General features: G+C 39.8%; 1 protein-coding gene across 4 annotated transcripts in view; it reads left to right on the top strand.

Annotated features, from left to right (window-relative positions):
- The window catches only part of WDR7 (WD repeat domain 7), a 350,838-nt gene that overhangs the window by 264,972 nt on the left and 65,992 nt on the right, over nucleotides 1-19,874 (top strand). For all 4 annotated transcript variants that reach the window (XM_014570212.4, XM_075932629.2, XM_006116571.4 and 1 more), the window contains 4 exons: nucleotides 461-578; nucleotides 4,008-4,157; nucleotides 5,923-6,005; nucleotides 19,122-19,221. In XM_014570212.4, coding sequence (XP_014425698.3) covers nucleotides 461-578; nucleotides 4,008-4,157; nucleotides 5,923-6,005; nucleotides 19,122-19,221 — 451 coding nt within the window. The remainder of the gene's footprint in view (nucleotides 1-460; nucleotides 579-4,007; nucleotides 4,158-5,922; nucleotides 6,006-19,121; nucleotides 19,222-19,874) is intronic.

Here is a 19,874-nt window from a genome sequence, read left to right as displayed (position 1 = left end):
TCAAGAAACTCTTCCTTCTCTTCTCCCCCCTCCGGTTAAAAGTGCTTGGCTATATTGAATAGTAATACCACAAAAGCTGTGTTTGCAAACTGCTTCTAAACTTTTCCTAAAGAATAAAATATAAAAAATACTTTCTATGACATTCTGTATTTGCTTTGTCCAAGGTTTTGTGATATGTATTCAGTACTACAGCTAGATAATTTGTTAACAAGGCCTTTTTAACACTTTGGACAGATGCACATACTGTTTTCAATCTTCATGGTTAATTATTCGATTTTGTATTTGATGCCAGAACACCCTGACTCCTAATCACTGCTCATTGTTGGAAGTCCATTATATTCTAACTGTTTGAGTGCTCCCGTTGACCTTGAACTGACATTATAAGCTGTGTCTAATCTTTTCACTCTATATTTCTAATGCCTCTTTTCTTTTTTCTCCTCTTTGTCTGATCCCTGTTTAGCATCACAATGGGGCTGCCTCTGAGTCCAGCAGCTGACTCCGCCCGCTCTGCACGACATGCTCTCTCACTCATTGCCACTGCCAGACCACCCGCCTTCATAACAACTATTGCCAAGGAGGTGAGAGAAACTTCAGTGTTCCCTGAGCTACATTTCTAAAAGAATAATGGTCTCAGTGTGTAACAAATTTTTTGATTGTTTTTATATTAATACTTTTCAGCTCCAGTATTATCAGACAGAAACAAAAAATAGAGAAATCTCCATAATACCAACTCCAAAATTCAGCTTTTTGGGGGAAATAAAATGGGCCATCATTTTTAAATATTTGAATGAATGCAAATACACACATTATGCAACAATATCTTGATAACTGATACACCAGGTCACCTGATGAGTTGAAATTGACTTAACCTCATGTGTTCTGGTTGTAGAACCTTCCAATTCACATATAGAGCAAAGGGGAAAACCCCAGGGGACTTACTAGGGTTTTTTTCTTAGCCTTTACCTAGGCAGTGCAAATACTGCATAATTAGAGACTGAATGGAAATTGAACATTGCCTTTGGGATTTGATCCAGCAGACATACATGAATGGATGAAAGATTTAACTGGTTAAGGACCAATATCTGCTCTGTTTTCTCTTTCTATACTCAAGCAATCCAGGTACAGAGATTATTTTTTTTCATTTCACTGTTGGGGAAGGGAGTCTCACAAGTGTTCCTTCTTGGGAAGTAGGAGAGTGTCTTGGTAGGAGCATCACAGATTTCCTCCCCAGATTATCATCCTACCCATTTTTCAGAATGGGTGTTTCTTCCAGGTCCTCTCCAATCCAGTCCTAGATTCTTTGGGCATACCATGAAAGCTAGGATTCCTTTCTACCCACATCATCTTCCCACCTCCTTAATGCATTAGATTTTAGAAGCAGCTGTAGCCTCTGCAGGTCTTGCCCCATGCTGGTTTTGTGAGTGTATCTAAATATGAGATTAGCGAAACACAGAGGTAAAGGAAGTGGTTAGTGTAGCGCCCCTAAATAGGCAAAATAAAATTTGGCATTATACATCATTTTCTGTGTCAAAGACTGGCCATTTACTCCGCATGATCTCCCTTGTTATGAAAGTGATCAGTAAAGAAAGTAGATCAACATTTTAAAGACTGTATGAAGAAGAATAATTAAAACACATTCAGAGGCCACAGTCAAGTTGGAAGGGCATAGCAGGTGGGATCCCACAAGGATTAGTTTTGGATCTGGTTCTGTTCAATAGCTTCATCAATGAGTTAGATAAGGGTATACCAAGTATGCTCCCAGTAATAAAGCAATGAGTTCTGCAAAATACAAATGTTCTTAAGGTAATATTGTAATCCAAATGTTGAACATTTGTCCTTTAAATCTCAAACAAAAACAATTGCTATTCAGTATCTTTCATAAATTATATTTCTGGATTGGTCATCAGCTGTCTAGAGGTGATCCTGGCAATTGCAAACCAATAAGTCTAACGTCAACACCGGGCAAATTAATTGAAACTATAGTTAAGACTAGAATGATCAGACACATAGATGAACATAATTTGCTGGGGAAAAGTCAACATGGATTCTGTAAAGAGAAATCATGCCTTACTAATCTATTAGAGTTCTTTGGGGAGGTCAACAAACATGTGGACAAGAAGGATCCAGTGGATATAGTGAATTTCCAGAAAGCCTTTGACAATGTCCCTCACCAAAGGCTGTTAAGTAAAGTTAATTGTCATGAGACAAGCAGGAAAGTCTTCTCATGGATTGATAACTGATTAGAAGATGGGAAACAAAACGTTAGAATAAATGGTCAGTTTTCAGATGGAGAGAGGTAACTAGTGGTGTCCCCCAAGGGCCCATACTGGGACTAATTCTGTTTAACCGGTATATAAATGATCTGGAGAAACAGTAAGGTGGCAAAATTTGCAGATGATATTAAACTGCTCAAGATAGTTAAAAACAAAGCAGACTGTGAAAAGCTTCAAAAGGATCTCACAAAATGAGGTGATTGGGCAACAAAATGGCAAATTAATTTTAATGTTGATAAATGCAAAATAATGCACACTGGAAAAAATAATCTCAACTACATGTATAAAATGATGGGAACTAAATTAGCTATTTCCATTCAAGAGAGAGATATTGGAGTTCTTGGAGATGGTTCTCTGAAAATATCCACTCAATGGGCAGTAGCAGTTAAAAAAGCAAACAGAATGTTAAAAATCATTAAAAAAGAGATAGAGAATAAGACAGAGAATATCTTATTGTGGCTGTATAATCCATGGTACAGCCACATCTTGCATACTGCGTACAAATGTGGTCACCTCATCTCAAAAAAGATACGTTAGCATTGGAAAAGGATCAGAAAAGGGCAACAAAAATGATTAGGGGTTTGGAACAGCTGCCATATGAAGAGAGATTAAAAAGACTGGGTCTTTTCATCTTAGAAAAGCGGAGACTAATGAGGGATATAATAGAGGTCTGTAAAATCATGACAGGTTTGGAGAAAGTGGATAAGGAAAAATTATTTACTATTTCCCACAACATAAGTATTAGGGGGGTCACCAAATGAAATTTAATAGGTAACACAATTAAAAAAACATCAGGAGCAATTTTTTTTCCATGCAGCTCAGAGTCAGCCTGTGGAACTCCTTGCCAGATGCTGTTGTAAAGACCAGGACTTTAGCAGGGTTCAAAAAAGAACTAGATAAATTCATGGAGGTTAGGTGCATCAATACTTATTATCAGGGCTCGCCGAACCGTGGCGAGCCCCGATCTCCAGCCGCGCTGTCCGGCGATCTGCGCATACACAGATTAGATTAGATTGTATTATTTGTCGAGCGAGTAGATTGTATTATTTGTCGAGCCCTGCTTTTTATCCAGAATGGGTAGGAATGGTTTCCCTAGCCTCTGTTTGTCAGGGGCTGGAATTGGATGACAGGAGAGAGATCACTTGATGATTACCTGCTTCTGTTCATTCCCTTTGGGGCATCCATTCTGGCATTGGCCAATGTCGGAAGACAAGACATTGAGCTAGATGGACCTTTGGTCTCAACCAGTATGGCCATTCTAATGTTCTTAAGTCTTAATTCTAGTGAATGACGTGGGGAAAATGTAATTTTGAATAATTAATGTGCACTTTGTAATTCCTCTGATTCCTTCTGTCAATCCACTAACGGTACCTCAGTCTTCATCCATGCTTCATCCATGTAGTTTTAGACAGTGGGCTAATCGTTCCACTGTGCCAGCTATGTTAAAGGTGCAGTCTCACAGTTAGGTGTGATTGGCAAACACGAATAATCACCACCAATGCCCCTTCTTTTAATCGCCTTATTTGCTTTATATACATACTGATAAAAAGTTGTGACAAGGTAGAACTGCTGTAACCCACATGAACTCTTAGACTTCTCTCATTGCTGCTATGTACTGTCATCATGTTGGAATCTGACCTGGTATTAAAATGCTAACATAGAAAGCTCATGGTAAGTATAGTGGAAATATGTGGATAGCAGTAGGTAAATATATAATCCTACTCCTTTTTTTAGGTGCATAGACACACTGCGCTGGCAGCGAACACTCAGTCTCAACAGAATATTCACACCTCAACCCTTGCTCGGGCTAAAGGAGAGATCCTAAGAGTCATCGAAATATTAATAGATAAAATGCCCACAGATGTTGTAGATCTTCTTGTAGAGGTAAGAATGCATTGTCCTATCTGTATATTGTAGTTTTTAATTAATCATCGAGTAATACATTGTATGTAAACTCATTTGTAAAGTGCTGTGTACCTTTTCGGCACCGTGGAACATATGTTATTTTTTTAAATAACACATCTGAAGCCATAAGGCTCTGTCCCTGTCCCAAAGGGCTTAAAAACTGAGCAGAAAACAGGTTTGGTTGTGATACAGCAAAAGCAAGATCAGTGAGCAATTTTGTTTAGCATACCTTGTTCTAATTTTTTCCTTTATCTGATTACTTAAAACCTCCTTTTTAAGAGGAGGACTTGGGCTGGAAAGTAATGTATTTTCAGGAGGCCTGTGAAAAGAGTCAAGTGGGTACGTGGAAGAATGTGTTGCAGAGAATGTTTCAGGCATTGGGCCTACATAAATGATACATGGAGATGGAGTAGGATGAAGTACTTAATTCTTGATCTTGGGCAGGTGAAGGATCCAAGGGTTGAAGAGACCAGAGCAGAGAGTTGGGTAGCACTTAATTGGTAAGGCCAAGCTAGTAAAAGAAGTTGGCAATTTGGACATGGTTGTACCAGCTGCATTTTGAATGGACTGAACGAGGGAATGTTGAAAGTTTTATCTTGAAGATGCATATTCGTTAAGGTTCAAGAATCCACCGTACCATATGATTTGGTTAACTTTTGTGTTCACACTCTCTCTTAATATAACTAGCACAAATTGTGGTGTTCCCTCTAAGACTTTCAGTAGCAGACGTTGGCCTATAGTTGCTAGCTTTATAAAAACAGTGCTACTGTGAAAGAGGGTTTGCAGCAATTGGTAGTATCGTTTCCATTGTAAATTCCAATATGCTGCAGTGCAGTCAGATTTTTTTTAATGCAGGAACACATTCAGGGCCAAAACTAACTCTTCTGGGGACCCAGGACTATTAGATTTTGTGTGGCCCGTAGGCTCCAGTGTGGGGACAAAAATAAAGGCCTTAGAATACAGGAAGGGGCTCCAGACAGGGGCAGAAGTTTGGGATGCAAGAGAAGGTGAGGGCTCAGCTGTGGGGTGCAGGCTCTGGAGTGGGACTAGGGATGAGGACTTTGGGGTAAAGGAGGGGACTCCATGCTGGGGTTCAGGGGTTTGGAGTGTAGGAGGGGGCTCAGGGCAGGAGCTGAAGGTTCAGGATCTCGGCAGGAGTTAGGGTGTGGGAAGGAGCTCAGGGGTGCGGCAGTGATGCAAGGCGTTTACCTGGAGCAGCTTCCGTTTGGCAGCACACACGCTGCCCTGCAGGGCAAATGGCTCTGCACACTGCCCTGCGCTCTCCTGCAGGCACCATTCCCTGCAGCTCCTGTTAGCCTCCATTCCCTGCCAGTGGGAGCTGCTGGGATGCAGCTGCAGGAGAGGGAATCATGTCGACAAAGTTCCAGCTGTTGCAGCTCCAGTCCAGTTTGGGTGGGAGAGTGGCAGCAAATGCAGCCGTGTCTTTCCTCCCATCAGGCTGTGCTCGACACAGAAGCTTTAATGGCTTCCAGCCCCAGACTAAGGGAGTCCTGCAAAAAAATCCTCACTTTTGGTGGCCTGGAGATCTTTTTATGGGGCTCCCCTTAACCCAGGGCTCTGGACTCCAGACCCAAAGCCTCTGTCTTTATCCATCCCAGAATATGTTATACTTAGGTACCAAAAATATATTTGGGCACAAGATCTAGAAAATACTGTAACTGTAACTTTTCTTATGAATAATGCAATCAGATATTGTTAAACAATCGCAACTTTTGTTTCCAAGGTTATGGACATCCTTATGTACTGCCTTGAAGGATCCTTAGTCAAAAAAAAGGGACTCCAGGAATGCTTCCCAGCCATTTGCAGGTAAACGCCTTTTTAGGAAGAAAATGATTTGTGATATATATATATATTCTCTTGCTATATTTTACTATCTAGCCATAATATTTACATCTTAAAACTTCACATTTACAGATTATTTTTAGTACAGTAAAATCTAAAAATTACAAACATCTGGTTTATAAACTGACCAGTTAACCACATACCTCATCTGGCATCTGAGATGCTTATTCAATCAGCAGCAGAGACAAAATGAAAACCAAATACAGTACAATACTGTGTTTAAACATAAACTACAAAAATAAAAAATGGAAAGCAGCATTTTTTCTTCTGCATAGTAAAATTTCAAAGCTGTACGATGTCAATATTCAGTTGTGAACTTTTGAAAGCATAATTATAATGTTTTGTTCAGAGTTCTGTAGTGTATGGTTTTTCTAATCCCTAGTACGTCTGGAAAAGTGGAGGTAGGTCAGAAAATAGCAATGTTATTATCAACTATTGAAAGTGCTTCAAAATAAAAGTCCATACATGGTAAAATATCATTAATTTTTTATGTTGGCAGTATCTCTTAAAATGTTATCCTATGACCCCACTTTTGTCTTATTTTCTCCATCATAAACCACAAAAAATGAACATTATAACTATAGTTGTAACTGCCACAGTGCATTTCTTTTGTTTGGTAATAAAAATTGTGTACTTCTATAGAATCTTACACACCTCAATTTTAAAGAGTTTTGTATAGTTAAGTTAATTACTTATTATCTTAATTGTACACATGGGTAAACTGAGGCAAAGTGAAGTGATTTGTGAAAGGAAATCTGGCAATGATTTGACTAGAAAACAGATCCCAGAGGTTTAATTCAAGCCCTGTGATTTAATCTGTTGTTATTTGTCTTATCATAATACCTAAGAACCCAGTTATAGACCCAGAATCCCATTTTGCTAGGTGCTGTACAAACACAGAACAAAAATAGTTCCTGCCCAAAATATTGGTCAGCATGTCAGAGCACCGGTAACATAACTGTTGTCAGTATTTGTGTGGACATACATGGCCCTGGGGGGTTTTACATTCTTCCTTTCCAGTTTAATACTGCACAAAAGATGTGATTTATCAGCACTTCTATTTACTCTCTCCAGAATGGGAAAATATCTTTAATGCTTTTCCCTCAAAGTACTGGTGGATATTTGTACCCCCATATTTAAAAATAAAGGATATATTTTAATATTATAGTGCTTCTGCACAAACTTAATTGGTGTGTTTACAATTAAAAAATAATGCGTGTTGCCTCCTGCACACCAGCAAAACAGACATTTTTGGTATAAAATAAACTATTCAAAATAAACAATAAAAATAACATGGTAAATATGGAAGCTTCAGGGGGTAGCTGAGTTAGTTTGTACAGGATAAACTTAAACAACTAATGGCCTGGTAGTACTTTATAGACTAACAAAACATGTAGGTGGTAGCTCATGATGCCATCTAAATGTTTTGTTAGTCTATAAAGTGCTACCAGGCCATTTGTTGTTTTTTAAGTTTATGGTAAATATGGGCAGGTGGTCTATATTGGGCCAACCTGAGAAAATTTAGTTAGTCTGTTGAAATTCTGAGGTCATACAACAGGCAGCATTGTCACAGTTGAGGTTTTTGTCTTATAACCGGAATCATCACTTATCAGTGCACCTGCTTACCTATGTCCCTTTCGTGATATAATCATAGTCAGCACCATAGCGCAGTCCATAGCAAAGTATTTCTCGTGACAGAATTTGACCATATCTTAGGTGTTCTCCTTTTTAAGGAAGTTTGAGCTTTACTCTTTGAGTGCTGAAAAAAACTTAAACAACACCACCACTACTTTCGAGACTAACAAAAAATGTAGATGATATCATGGGCTTTCGTGGACACAAGACACTTCTTCAGCTTTGTTCCCCAACAAATCAGCATCAAGTACATGATTTTGAAAACAAATGTCCTTTCTTTTTTCTCGACAAGAACTAGCTACTTTGATAAATCTAATAGCTAAAAATAAAGCATCATTGCAAAGAGCCCAGCGTGGAAATGCATCAATTTTATAAATGCATGTGGTGTCCATAGACCAAGCTGTAGAGATCATAAAACAGTGTTCTACAGAATATGCCTTTTAAAGCCTTCCATCCTAGTCCTAGGGGTATGTCTACACTGCACGCTTATTTCAAAATAAGTTATTCCAGAATAGTTATTCTGAAATAGCTTATTTTGAAATCATAGAATCATAGGACTGGAAGGGACCTCGAGAGGTCATCGAGTCCAGCCCCCCGCCCTCAAGGCAGGACCAAGCTCCGTCTACACCATCCCTGACAGATGTCTATCTAACCTGTTCTTAAATATCTCCAGAGAGGGAGATTCCACCACCTCCCTTGGCAATTTATTCCAATATTTGACCACCCTGACAGTTAGGAATTTTTTCCTAATGTCCAATCTAAACCTCCCCTGCTGCACTTTAAGCCCATTACTCCTTGTCCTGTGCTCAGAAACCAAGAGGAACAAATTTTCTCCTTCCTCCTTGTGACACCCTTTTAGATATTTGAAAACCGCTATCATGTCCCCCCTTAATCTTCTTTTTTCCAGACTAAACAAGCCCAGTTCATGAAGCCTGGCTTCATAGGTCATGTTCTCTAGACCTTTAATCATTCTTGTCGCTCTTCTCTGTACCCTTTCCAATTTCTCCACATCTTTCTTGAAATGTGGCGCCCAGAACTGGACACAGTACTCCAGCTGAGGCCTAACTAGTGCAGAGTAGAGCGGCAGAATGACTTCACGAGTTTTGCTTACAACACACCTGTTGATACAACCTAGAATCATATTTGCTTTTTTTGCAACAGCATCACACTGTTGACTCATATTCAACTTGTGGTCCACTATAACCCCTAGATCCCTTTCTGCCATGCTCCTTCCTAGACAGTGGCTTCCCATCTTGTATGTATGGAACTGATTGTTCCTTCCTAAGTGGAGTACTTTGCATTTCTCTTTATTAAACCTCATCCTGTTTACCTCTGACCATTTCTCTAAGGTGCTAAGGTCATTTTGAATTATGTCCCTATCCTCCAAAGAAGTTGCAACCCCACCCAGTTTGGTATCATCTGCAAACTTAATAAGCGGACTCTATCCCAATATCTGCATCATTGATGAAGATATTGAACAGTACGGGTCCCAAAACAGACCCCTGCGGAGCTCCACTTGTTATCCCTTTCCAGCAGGATTTAGCACCGTTAACAACAACTCTCTGACTACAGTTATCCAGCCAATTATGCACCCACCTTATCGTGGCCCTATCTAAGTTATATTTGCCTAGTTTATCAATAAGAATATCATGTGAGACCATATCAAATGCCTTACTAAAGTCTAGGTATATGACATCCACCGCTTCTCCCTTATCCACATGGCTCGTTATCCTATCAAAGAAAGCTATCAGATTAGTTTGGCATGACTTGTTCTTCACAAACCCATGCTGGCTATTCCCTATCACTTTATTACCTTCCAAGTGTTTGCATATGATTTCCTTAATTACCTGCTCCATTATCTTCCCTGGGACAGACGTTAAACTGACCGGTCTGTAGTTTCCTGGGTTGTTCTTATTCCCCTTTTTATAGATGGGCACAATATTTGCCCTTTTCCAGTCTTCTGGAATCTCCTCTGTCTGCCATGATTTTTCAAAAATCATAGCTAAAGGCTCAGATACCTCCTCTATCAGCTCCTTGAGTATCCTGGGATGCATTTCATCAGGACCTGGTGACTTGCTGACATCTAACTTTCCTAAGTGATTTTTAACTTGTTCTTTGTGTATCCTATCTTCTAAACTTACCCTCTCTCTGCTTGTATTCACTACGTTAGGCACACCTCCAGACTTCTCGGTGAAGACCGAAACAAAGAAGTCATTGAGCATCTCTGCCATTTCCAAGTTTCCTGTTACTGCTTCTCCCTCGTCACTAAGCAGTGTGCCTACCCTGTCCTTGGTCTTCCTCTTGCTTTTAATGTATTTATAAAAGGTCTTCTTGTTTCCCTTTATGCCTGTATGTCTACACTGCATGTGCCCTGGTGGCCACTCTGGGCGCCACCAGGGAAACTTCTGCCCCCCTCCCGGCCCCAGAGCCCTTAAAGGGGCAAGGTCTGGCTACGGTGCCCGTGCCAGGTGCAAGCCTGCCAGCACCCAGCCAGCAGAACCTGCACCTGGCACGGCACGAGCCAGCCACCCGCTGCCACCCAGCCTTCCGCCTCTTCCCGGGACCAGGCTGGTGGCTCCCAGGAGCCTGCCCGGGGCTGCGAGAGGTGGGCGCCCGCCTGGTCTAGTGCGGAGATCGTGGACCTCATCCACAACGTCCGCACTAGGCACAGGAAAGTGGCCGTCTAGGGCAGGATAGCTGCCAGCCTGGCCACCCAGGAGCAGGTTTGCATGAAAATCAGGGTGGTCCAGTGAGACCCCCGACCCTGAGCCCTGAGCTTAGAACATAAGAATGTCTGTACTGGGTCAGACCAAAGGTCCATCTAGCCCAGTAGCCTGTCTGCCGACAGCAACCAACACTAGGTACCCTGGAGGGGATGGACCGAAGACAATGACCAAGCCATTTGTCTCATGCCATCCATCTCCAGCCTTCCACAAACAGAGGACAGGGACACCATTTCTACCCCCTGGCTAATACCACTCCATGGACCCAACCTCCATGACTTTATCTAACTTCTTTTTAAACTCTGTTATAGTTCTAGCCTTCACAGCCTCCTGTGGCAAGGAGTTTCACAGGTTGACTATTTGCTTTGTGAACAAGAACTTTCTTTTATTAGTTTGAAGCTTGCTATCCATTCATTTTATTTGGTGTCCTCTAGTCCTTCTATTATGGGAACTAATGAAGAACTAGTTTTTAGGTCTAGATGCACTAGTTCGAATTAACTAATTCGAATTAAGTTAGTTCGAATTAGTACTGTAGTGTAGACATACCCTAAGTGAGTGAAAAGGGATCTCTTTCTACTGAGTAGGTAACGTATGTATTTTTGCCAGGTGAGTAGACTCTGTTCCTCACTTTTGATCTGCCAAATTGCTACCATCTTCATGATAGTATTATTGCTAAAGAAGAAGCAATCACCTGGCTCCAAATGCCCATCCTCTCCTGTTCTGTCTATGGGTATGTCTAGACTACATCCTTTTTTCGATAAAGGCATGTAAATTAGAGATATCGAAATTGTAAATGAAGCTGTAAATGAGGTTTACAGGATCTTTCAAAATGGGGCATTTCTGTCGAAAGATCCCCGTCTTGACCATGGTTTTTTTTCGGAAAAACGATTTTTTCGAAAAGATGTTGGGGCTGCCATTATGTAAGTGAAGCATGAGAAATTCAAATCCCATCTTCATTTACAATTTTGATATGTCTAATTTACATCCCTTTATCAAAAAACGGGTGTAGTTTAGACATACCATATGTGACTAGTCCCACCAACCCCACCATATGCTTAGAAATTGTGCTGTAAAGTGCCAGTTTTATCCTTTTTCTCAGTCGTTTTTAGCAACTGCTCCCTGACTGGCATCTTTGGAAGAGGAACTGAATTTGGAAGCACAGACCAAAAGCTGACATCAGAGGATGCTTACTATGTGACAGGCCTGCACTTGTCTTGTTGCTAATTCATGTGTCAAGTAATAGAAAAACCAAAAGGTTTTATCTGATTGGGGTTTTTTAAAACATTTTTAAGACTCTGCTCACAATAGGCCTATGGGATTCAGTTAAAATCAAATACAAAAATCGACAGAGCTGCGTTGCTGGTTGTAAAGCTGTCTTGCAGTCTGTGGTGTGTAAGCTGCAGAGAGACTATTAAAATATTTCTGCCATCAGAGATTATTTTTCTGTTCCTTTGGTTTTATAGAATTATCATGTTGTTTTAACAAGTCAAGAACATAGTGGGTTTCTTTTTCTGTTCATGTTCATATTGATGGTGGTTTGGCATTCTCAGAGTACTGAAAAGAAACAAATGGCAGGTAGGTACCCAATTCCCACTAACTTTCAGTTGAAAATAAGTGCCTGCCATTTGTGTTTCTGAAAAGCTCCCCTTTTGTCCTTAGAGTTTAATACTCACGTATAATAAAATGGGATTTATAATGTGTATTTATAATATCTTAGATTGGTATAAATATTCATATTATAATACATTAACCATGTAAATTAAAATATTTAATATGTCAGGAGGTTGTATTTTAATGTAACAAGCTATGAAAAAGAACAACACTTGTAAGAAAGGAACTATTATATCCTTGACAGGTATGTCTTTAATAAAGATAATCTTCTTTCCCTCAGATCTTTTAAAAACTTTAGCTTGAAATATAAATGCAAAGACAAGTGGGAATTAATGCAAGATATTCCCCCATCCTTTTTGCATTTTTATAGTGTCACATTGTCTTTACATTTGGCTAAATTGCTAGCAATATCTCCTACTGTACATAGTTATGGCTATTGTAAAAATGATACAGCACACTGCTGAAGTCATCTTGTAACAGACCAGTGGAAATTTTCATATGATTTTAGCAAATCATTGAATCTCTGGAGAGAATCCAAGTGGTAGCACTTTGGCTTAATCCTATTACTAATTCTTTTAATCTCCTAATGATCTCCCTCCTATACTGTATTAAATGTGCACACCTGTTGTGACTGAGTCTGTTACTTCAGCAGACAAAACAATATTATTAGGCATTTTTTGGCTTTCCCTTCTTATATTGTAGTCTTTAAATACCATAGAGGTCTGTAAAAACCAACCTCTGCTTGAAGGTGTGGGGTGTTGTTTTCAAGTAAAGTCCTAGCTTGAGTAATTTTATAAAATCCATGGCTTTGAACAATAGTGTGCTGGTTCAAATACTGGGTTATTATCTTTCTTCCATTTTTCTTCTGTCTTAGTGGCATATAGATTTAGCAGTCATCTTAGTAATTACTGTATTCTGTATCCATCCAAGCTGGCTGTGATGAGGTGAATCTCTTACTGAAAATGTATTTTACAATATTTGATTAAGGTTTAAATCTGTTTTTCCCCTTGCTTCTAGTATGTTTTATATAGACTGATTTTTATCAGTTCTCAGAATAAGAGACAGAAATGGTAGAAATCCATATAAAATACAGAAGTGCAGTTTGATGGCTGTAACCTATTTTTGAAATTTTGAAAATGCTGAAGATAAAGTTGAAGTGAGAAACATTTGGTATGGCTCCAAAGATTTTCTGATTCAGGAGCCTGATGCCTGGGAGTAGTCCTATTAAGGTCAGTGGGACTGGGCACCTTGCTGAATCGAGCCCTTAGGATGGGATTAACTACATTCAAATGCTGCTGTGTATTTGCAGATAGGTCTGAATTTGAAACAACAAATATATTTTATTTTGCTTTTTACAGTGGGAAAAATGTCAGCGGAAGCAAATGTGTTAGAACAAGAAATTTATTTTAAAGACTTAGCAAATCAAGGACTTGACACACAATTTTAAAACAAATAGTTTCTGAGTTTATTGTAGAATGTCAAGGAGGGGGTTTAATAGGTGAAGGTGCTGTCAGCCATGTTAATTCTTGGTCATCAGATCTCATCGGAACTGATTCTGTAGAAGAAGCAAAATTTTAAAATGTGACTGAAGAATAGCTGAAGTATGGCCAGACCTCTTGTGGCTAATTGCAAGACATTAAAATTCTAAATTAAGATCACTCAGATATCCAGTGAACATATGATAATAAAAGGGAAATATATTACTTACGCAGTGAATATTTTTATGAATACTTAAGCTTCTATATTTTGCACTATTTGTTACCTACTGAGTCCAAAGAAAGATCTTAAAGTAAAAGCATTGCATTAGCCAAATAGTGCCTTCAGCTCCGTAAGATGCAGACAATATTTTATTCTAAATGGGTTCTGAAGAAGGTGGGGAGCTTTTATAGACACACATGCACATGCACGTGCACAGGCACACACACACTCCCACTGACAGCTGTTCCGGGCCCCAAGCACATGAGTTAATGGTCCCCAACAGAGACACAATCTGCCCATGCTGATGCAGTCAACTTGATATTTGGGCAGTGCTGTACCTATACTGGCTGGTGCCCAAACAGCTGCTAGCTGTGCTGCTGGGCGCGCTCTTCTGACAGTCAGGATTTCCACATCCCCTCCTGGTAGAACTGCCAGTTGTCTAATCACTCAGACTCAGACCCATGTCCTACCCCTTCCCTGAAGCCCTATCCCTTCCCTACACCTTCTCTGGTTGCCCACCCCCGCTGAGAGATACTGTATCCTATGACCTCCGAAATAAAGGGCCACCCTGCTTCCCCCATATTATCTAGTTCTTTTCAGAAAACCCCAGCTTCTGGAGTCACTTAAAATCATGTCATGTACTTGCCAAAGCCACATTAAGCCCTGGCATAAATAGGCTTCAGAGATACTGTATCCCACCCCCGCTCACTCCATGCACCCTTCCTCTATGTCTTGCTTTCCTCTGCGCTCACTCACTTTCACCAGGCTATTGCAGATGGTTGAGGTATGGGATACAGTATCATGTCATTATGTAAAAATCATGTCATTTAAAAAAATTAAAAGCAAGTTTCTAGCCTTCCTGGGTGTGGAGCAGTTTCACAACCCGAGGGCAAATAAAAAATCCCAACTTTTTAAAAATCTCAAGGTTTTAAAAACAATCTTGGGGGGTAGCAGTGTGGGGGGCTTAACTCATAATTTTTGCATGCTTCAGTTTGACAATACTAGGGTTGGATTGAAAGGAGCGGAGGTGGCTCAAGGATGTTCTGAGCTGGGCAGGAAAGAGTTTGAGTTGGCAGGGTTAAATGGAGTCAGTTGGTGAATTAAGATATCAGTGAACTAATAGTGTGAGTAAATTGGAATGGGTGGGGGTTAAACTGAAAACAAGGATGGAGGAGGAGGACACTAAGTAGAGCTACAAACCCTCCAGGACTGGCCTGGAGTCTCCAGGAATTAAAGGTTGTGTAATATCAAGAAAGCTACAGGAATACATACATCCAAAATTGGCATCCCTGAAAAGGGGTCACGCTGCCCAATAACATTTGATATTTTCATTCTGAAAGGGGGAGGGAGTTGGGAAGGGAGGGAAAGTGTGTGCAGATCGCTACCTGCAGCCCCACCTCTAAATTTGGGGCGTGTCTGTCACTGCAACTATAATCGCATTAATTTAGTCAGTTTGACCAAAACTCCTGAGGTTATAAAATGAAGGGGATGCTAAGATGGAACTTGTCGTTTTGCTCACCACAGCTTTTTTATATACAATAATATCCCAGCACTAAGAGCATAGATTCCACTAAGCTGCCAAGTGTGTGCATGGATACATCAGCTGGATTTGCAGGAGTGGAATTGCTGTAGAATCTAAATTTAGATGTAGATTGGCTGCTTTGAAATCATTATCTGTCAGCTGAACTGTGCTATTTGGAAACTTAGAAAGTGTGATAGAATTAAAATATATAACTAGATATTTTTATAGAAAATATTACTCATTTACAAACTTTCTAAATGGAGTTGGAGCATGTTAAACAAATAGTCAAGAACTGAATGCAAACAAACTAGAATTGTTGTGGGGAACTTTAAACAAATGAAAACAAAAATATTTATTCTTCTTCGAATGATTGCTGGCCTCCAACAGAAGTCCAATGCACCATCCTTTGATGGCACCATCCGGGACTGGTCTCTTTGCAGAGAAAACAGACTCGTGTTTCCACAATTTGAAGGACTCCAGGGTCATCCTTAAATCCCTGGGGAGCCATGTGCGTGCCCTGCAGTGCATATGCTTTAGGCCACAGCAGCCTGCCTGCATTTTCCCTTTCTTTTTCAAGAAGGTTTTATATTAACAAAATAACAAAAGCAAAATTTTGTTATGTAGTCTGATTCTTCTTTTCAAATAATAAGCTAACTTTGCTCTCTCTATCTAAATGGGCACTTAAATCCAGCAACGATATTTATATTGTCTGCTTTAGTCCGGTAATTTGTGATGCTCTCATTTCTTACATCTGCTGCAAACATGTGGATTTCATCCAGGCGGTGATGTAGCAGAACTAATGAGGGATAAAGCAATACTGTATGTACAAAAGTTACAAATTCCACTTAATCCTCACCTGAGACAAATACTCTATTAAATCAGGCAAGTAAAATTTGACATGGCTGATGTAAACTGTGGGTATGAGTTTATCTAAGTGGCTCCCTGCTTTATTTACTGAATATCATTCAAACTATATACCTTATATCAAGTTCATCTTTAGACCTTGAGGACATCTATTTGCCCATAGTATTACAAGTTACCTCACCCCAAATACTCGTTCCCACTGCATACCCCCTGGATTGCAGTCTTTACACATGGCTATGCCAGTGCTTCTAATGTCTTTTTTTTTTTTTTTTTTTTTTTACCCTTAATGCGAAGTGATAAGACAGAATAATTTCAATCCTGACTTTAACTGATGAATCTAGAAGCGCAGAAATCAAACAGATTGACCAAGCTGATGCCAGGGGAGGAAAATAAGAAGCTTGTTATTGAGGCTGAAAACATTTCCATTTCTCAGGGCAGCCAAGCAGTCAGAGATCTTCCCACCCACATGGATCTGGGATTTGGGGTGTTCTGTATTGACAGAGCACAGAACATAAGTTAAAGTATTGGATAACAGTCTTAGCAGCTTTTTATGCTCTAATGTGCAGGTCCTTGTAATTGCAGTAGTACATGGATAGAGGAGCTGCTGTAGATAGAAGTTGTGGGACGATAGGGCCTGAGAATTTTATATAAGCCTCAAGGTAGTGTGCCAAAATTTGTTTCCAAGTGGATAATAAGGTAGGGCGGTAGCAGATGTCAGTGATACCACTGGTGGGAGTAGATATGACGAACCTTCTCTGTGGGGTCACGCTTCCTGCCACAGGGATTGACCCTGTGAAGCCATTTGCCTTTGGGGAATTGGGTTCCTGGGACAATTAGATAGCTATATGTGGAGGCAGTTGGAGCCTTGTGGTTTGCATTGGCAGAGCAGAAACCTAGGATGCCAGATAATGTTTTATTTGTCAAGTACATTAGTTAATGCAAGCACATGCTTTTAAATTACTGGCTTTAAGTGAGGTTTTCTGGGCTGACAAATAGGATGAGCAACTGTGTTGATTGTTCAGGCAGACAAGGCAAGATTCTGGCCTTCTCTTTCCTGACTCACAACAGATGCTGGGGCCAATTCTGTGAATCTGTCCTTACATTTATATACTTACTCCTTCAAAACACTGACCTAAAGGTATAATCCAGACTCTTTATTCCCTTCAAGCCCTTTATCCTATTTTCCTATATCAAAACTAAACATCAGTGTTTTAACAGCATGTTACGTTCTTTCTTTCGTTCTTTCTTTCTTTCGTTCTTTCTTTCTTTCTTTCGTTCTTTCTTTCTTTCGTTCTTTCTAATATTCTGCATCATAGAAACAAATGTATGATTGGTACGTTGTACAGATGATGCAGCAGTGTACATCCTTCAGAAAGAAAGGTGATATATCCAGTGGTGGTGTATTAAGCCAGATATGTGGTCAGCACCATATTTTTACAGAATAACTCTAGAAGTCTCACATAAAACCTGGTACTGTGAGATTTAACTCTCAAGAATATAATGTCAGTTCTGTGTTTCATAAGAGAGGTATTCTGAAGTTCCAAAGGACTTGACTTTGGAATTAGGGCTTGACATTGTGGTTCATGTTAGAGGTGTAATAGTTGTCTGGGCTTTGAAAGTGACTTTGTATTTTAAATTAATGGTGTGTGCATGTGCTGCGTAAAGTATCTGGTGACATTAAGAAATACAACATACTTCTCAATTCTTCCTCAGCTGGAAGAATATTATTGCCCTTAATACCTGTTATTGTTTTACTGCATTCTGTGTAAAGATACTGTCATGAGTTCAGAGGTTTTTTCCTTATCTTTTTTTTAATGATTCTGTGTAACCAAGTGGCTCCCTCCTGGGCACCCCCTGGTGATCTCTTGCCTCAGTTTCCCTTTTGAGTTGATAGAAACTCTGTGAAAGTGTGTTTTCAAGTCCATCAATGTAACTTATGAACTAAAAATAGTTCAAAAATCCCAGAGCATAATCTGTATTATACTAGTGCAAGGAGTCCTTAGAAGCACACATCTCGTGGCCATTAACATAATACACACTTGGTTCAAATGTTTTCTGCCACGCCCAGAGTCTTCTGCCTCCTTGCAAGTCCTCCTTCATCCCTCTAGTAATATAGCCACACTAACCCTTCCTTCTAGGATGCAACCTCACTCCTCCCAATAGGAATTCCCACAGCCTCTCAACTGGGAACCTCTTTTAGGCCCCAGCTCTGCAGCAAATGCCAGTGAGTAAAGCCATCCACTGTTCCCCCTTCCTTCAGACCACAATGACCCTTGGCTCCAACTCTCCAGCTTAGAGCCAGCAGGTATCCCCTTTGCTGCTCTTCTTGCCATCAACCCTCTTCAGCCCTTGGGATGGGGATGGGGACACCAACAAGCAAACCCCTTGCTGCATACCTGCTTCAGCTGTCTCCCAGTGACCTCTCTTTGGCAGCTCTCATCTCCCCCTGTTTTGTCTCCTGACTGACTCAGTCTGCTCTGACACACCATCTCTTATAACTCCCTATAGGTGCTACCCTGGTTACTCATTGGCCTATTTTGGAGTACCTGTGCTGGAATAGGAAAGCTGAGCCCAGTTTCATTTAATGGGCAGCAGTGCCCCCTTCCCTCCTGTTACATCCTGTCTTTTCTTTCTGATGTTCAAGCAGAAATATTTTGGTATTGTTCAGTGCAGAAAGGCTCGTATTTAACTATTCGGTATCTGAGTGGTCAGTCTTTGTTTTATTATAGCAAAATTCATGTTTATTCAAATATCTTACAATGCCTGTGCACGCTGTTATAACTGGAGAAAGAAAATTCATAAGTCCTAGGAATAAAATGTCTGGTTAGGGTGCTGCATTATTTTATTAGGAATCCATTGTTTTTATTTGCTAAATTAAAAGTGTATTGGAGATTAGTAATCAAAAGATAGCTTCATAAAATATCTCCAAGCACAAATATTAATGATCAAAATGTATTACCAATTAACTTTTAACAGCATGAAAGCAGGTCTGATCTCACTTGTTTCTTGTTATAACGTTCATTGCAGGTTCTACATGGTCAGCTATTATGAGCGGAGTCACAGAATAGCAGTTGGAGCTCGCCATGGTTCAGTGGCCCTCTACGACATCCGGACTGGAAAATGTCAGGTAAATAAATCATTGTGACTTTCTCCCCATAGTGTGTGGAAGTTATTGAAAGGAAAGAAGGACTAGCTCTGCACCAGTTGACATGCTGAGCTGCTGGAACATTATGGATAATGCTAAGGGGATCAATAGTTTAATGAAGGACTCAAAGTACATAAAGCCCTACTGTCTTCATTCACTGTGACTGAATGGCTGCCATAGATGAGTTAATAACAGAAACTCCAAATAAGGCGTTACTTGTGACAAACTCTTATGAAATAAATCTCTTGTATGTGAATTCTGATTTATATTTGTCTGATTTTCAGTATCAAGAAAATGTAATGATTATTTTTTCTACAGTTTTATTTTTATCAATAAAGGGGTTATTTTTCCCTTTATAAAATATGCTTGTATTATCTTTTCTGGCATTTAACAAAATATATAGTTAGATTGGCATTATAATATGTAAATTCAGAATAATATGTTGCCCAGGGTAATTTTTCAGCTATAATTTTGGAATGAGGAGAGCTTGGTTGCATGGTAGCTTATAGCTGATATCTTTTCAGAAAATTGAATTATTACTGATTACTGATAGTTATACTGATAAGTTAAAGCCCTGGTAGAATTCCAAAAGCTTTTAGATTAAATATAAACTAATCATGGTTAACACAAGCGAT

Source organism: Pelodiscus sinensis, chromosome 6 (assembly GCF_052426305.1).
Source record: "Pelodiscus sinensis isolate ZL-2025 chromosome 6, ASM5242630v1, whole genome shotgun sequence".
In the NCBI taxonomy this organism is placed as follows: Eukaryota; Metazoa; Chordata; order Testudines; family Trionychidae; genus Pelodiscus; species Pelodiscus sinensis.
This window is presented reverse-complemented; position numbering and strand designations above follow the sequence as displayed.